Below are 1,830 nucleotides of genomic sequence, written 5' to 3'. Positions count from 1 at the left end.
CATCACCAAACCCGTGCAACTTAATATTATCCTTAAGATCTCCCCAAAGCATACCTGGAAAATAACTTCTATCCACATGAAATGCATTGAGACTTTGAATACTATGAATCCACTTTTGAAACTTTACTTTAAACTCTAAGGGCAATTCTTCATCCCAATCTAACTTTAATTCCCACACCTCTTGAAATAGAATCTTACCATACATGATGCATGGACTTATAGGACCTAAAGGGTCAAATATCTTTGCTATTATACTTAGAATATTTCGTTTGGTGTGGGCTACTTCTACACTGTCATCAGGTTTTCTACAATCAAAGGAGAAGGTATCTTGTACATTACACCACCACAACCCTAACACACTACTTGACTCATCACCATCATGTATGTGATACACACCATCTTTTGACTTAGAAATAATTGACATAAGTTTGAAACTAACTTGGTAAGATCCATGCTACAATCTGCCAGTATACTACGTGCGTCACAGAATTTATCATGTGAATCCTTAACTGAATCTGCCCCACTCAACCAATTATCTGTGTACATATCAGTCTTTAGTTCTTGGACTACTTTACTTTGAAGATACTTAGCTAGATGGGGTTTGATTGTGGCATTCAAAAGAAAGGGACTAGATGTATTGCCAAAGGGGACACGGTTGAACCTCATGTGTCTTATGGTGCCATCCTCTTTAGGCAGCAAAAACCTATGCATATCCTTGTCTTCCTTGTGTACATTGATTTGCAGAAATACCTTCTTTATATCTGCAGTTATAGCAATTGGCCAACGACGAAAGCGTATTAAAACTTCAACTAAATCTGGGTTAAGTGAAGGGCCAGAATAAAGACAGTCATTTAAAGAAACACCATTAAAGCAGGAGGCTGAGGCATCAAAGACAGGTCTTATCTTAGTGCTACTATTATTTAACTTTATCACAGGACGGTGAGGCATGTAGTATACAGGATTTACATTTGAAATTTCATTACTAGGTACTTCTTCTATTATGTTTTCATCCTCATAACTAGCCAACACCTGGAGATAATCTTTCTTTAATTCTTTATCTTTAGCAAGCTTCCCTTGTAACCTATTAAGTCTCCTCCTCGCAATACTTTCATTATTTATGAGTTTTTCCTTGACTGAATCATTCTTCCACGGCAGTGCAACCTCGTATCTATCAGCTCTAAACTGTACAGTATTCTTAAATTCCTGCATTGCTTTTGAGTCACTATCATCCTGCACTACCTCCTTTGGCTTAATTCCAAGTTTCTAAATCCCAAAACTTACAAAAGTCAGGGGGGAAATACACAAAAGCTGTGTTTCAGAATAACTGGAGGTGGTGTGAGCAGACTCAGGTAACTTTCCAGACAACACATACCCAAAGATGGACCTCATGGCCACAACACACTCCTTCTGGATGGCATCTGCTGCTGAAATTAATGTCCAGTAGTAATCAAGACCAATTAACATATCTATCACCATGGGGGAGGCACTGCTGTAGTCATCCGCTAATTCAACATGGGAGAAAGAATTGAACACATGGTTAGGCACAACAGGTCTCAGAAGAGGCTGACAAATCTTTGGAATTTCAGCTGTAATGACATGAACAACATTGTTATCTTTATCTAACATACTTAATTTGAAAACATTTCTATGTTCATCTTTTCCAGCACTGTGACCCCCAAAACTAGAATAGGGAATTGGGGTACTGGTTAGCCATTGTGGTTTGCATTTCTTAACAAAACTACTACTTATATAACTTCTATCAGCCCCATTATCAAACAACACTTTAGCCATAACAACCCTACCATCAGTACTACATACTTTTACCTTGGC

General features: G+C 38.0%; 1 protein-coding gene across 1 annotated transcript in view; it reads right to left on the bottom strand.

Annotated features, from left to right (window-relative positions):
* Positions 1-1,651: 1,651 nt before the first annotated feature.
* LOC147471972 (uncharacterized) overlaps positions 1,652-1,830 on the bottom strand; it is a 1,426-nt gene continuing 1,247 nt past the window's right edge. Inside the window, exons 2-3 of the mRNA XM_086535809.1 lie at positions 1,825-1,830; positions 1,652-1,681 (exon numbers count right to left, since the gene is read on the bottom strand). The exon at positions 1,825-1,830 is cut by the window's right edge and continues 291 nt beyond it. Coding sequence (XP_086391935.1) covers positions 1,652-1,681; positions 1,825-1,830 — 36 coding nt within the window. The remainder of the gene's footprint in view (positions 1,682-1,824) is intronic.

This window comes from Penaeus japonicus, unplaced genomic scaffold (assembly GCF_977035675.1).
Source record: "Penaeus japonicus unplaced genomic scaffold, GWHDUDI00000001_assembly GWHDUDI00000004, whole genome shotgun sequence".
Taxonomy (NCBI): Eukaryota; Metazoa; Arthropoda; class Malacostraca; order Decapoda; family Penaeidae; genus Penaeus; species Penaeus japonicus.
This window is presented reverse-complemented; position numbering and strand designations above follow the sequence as displayed.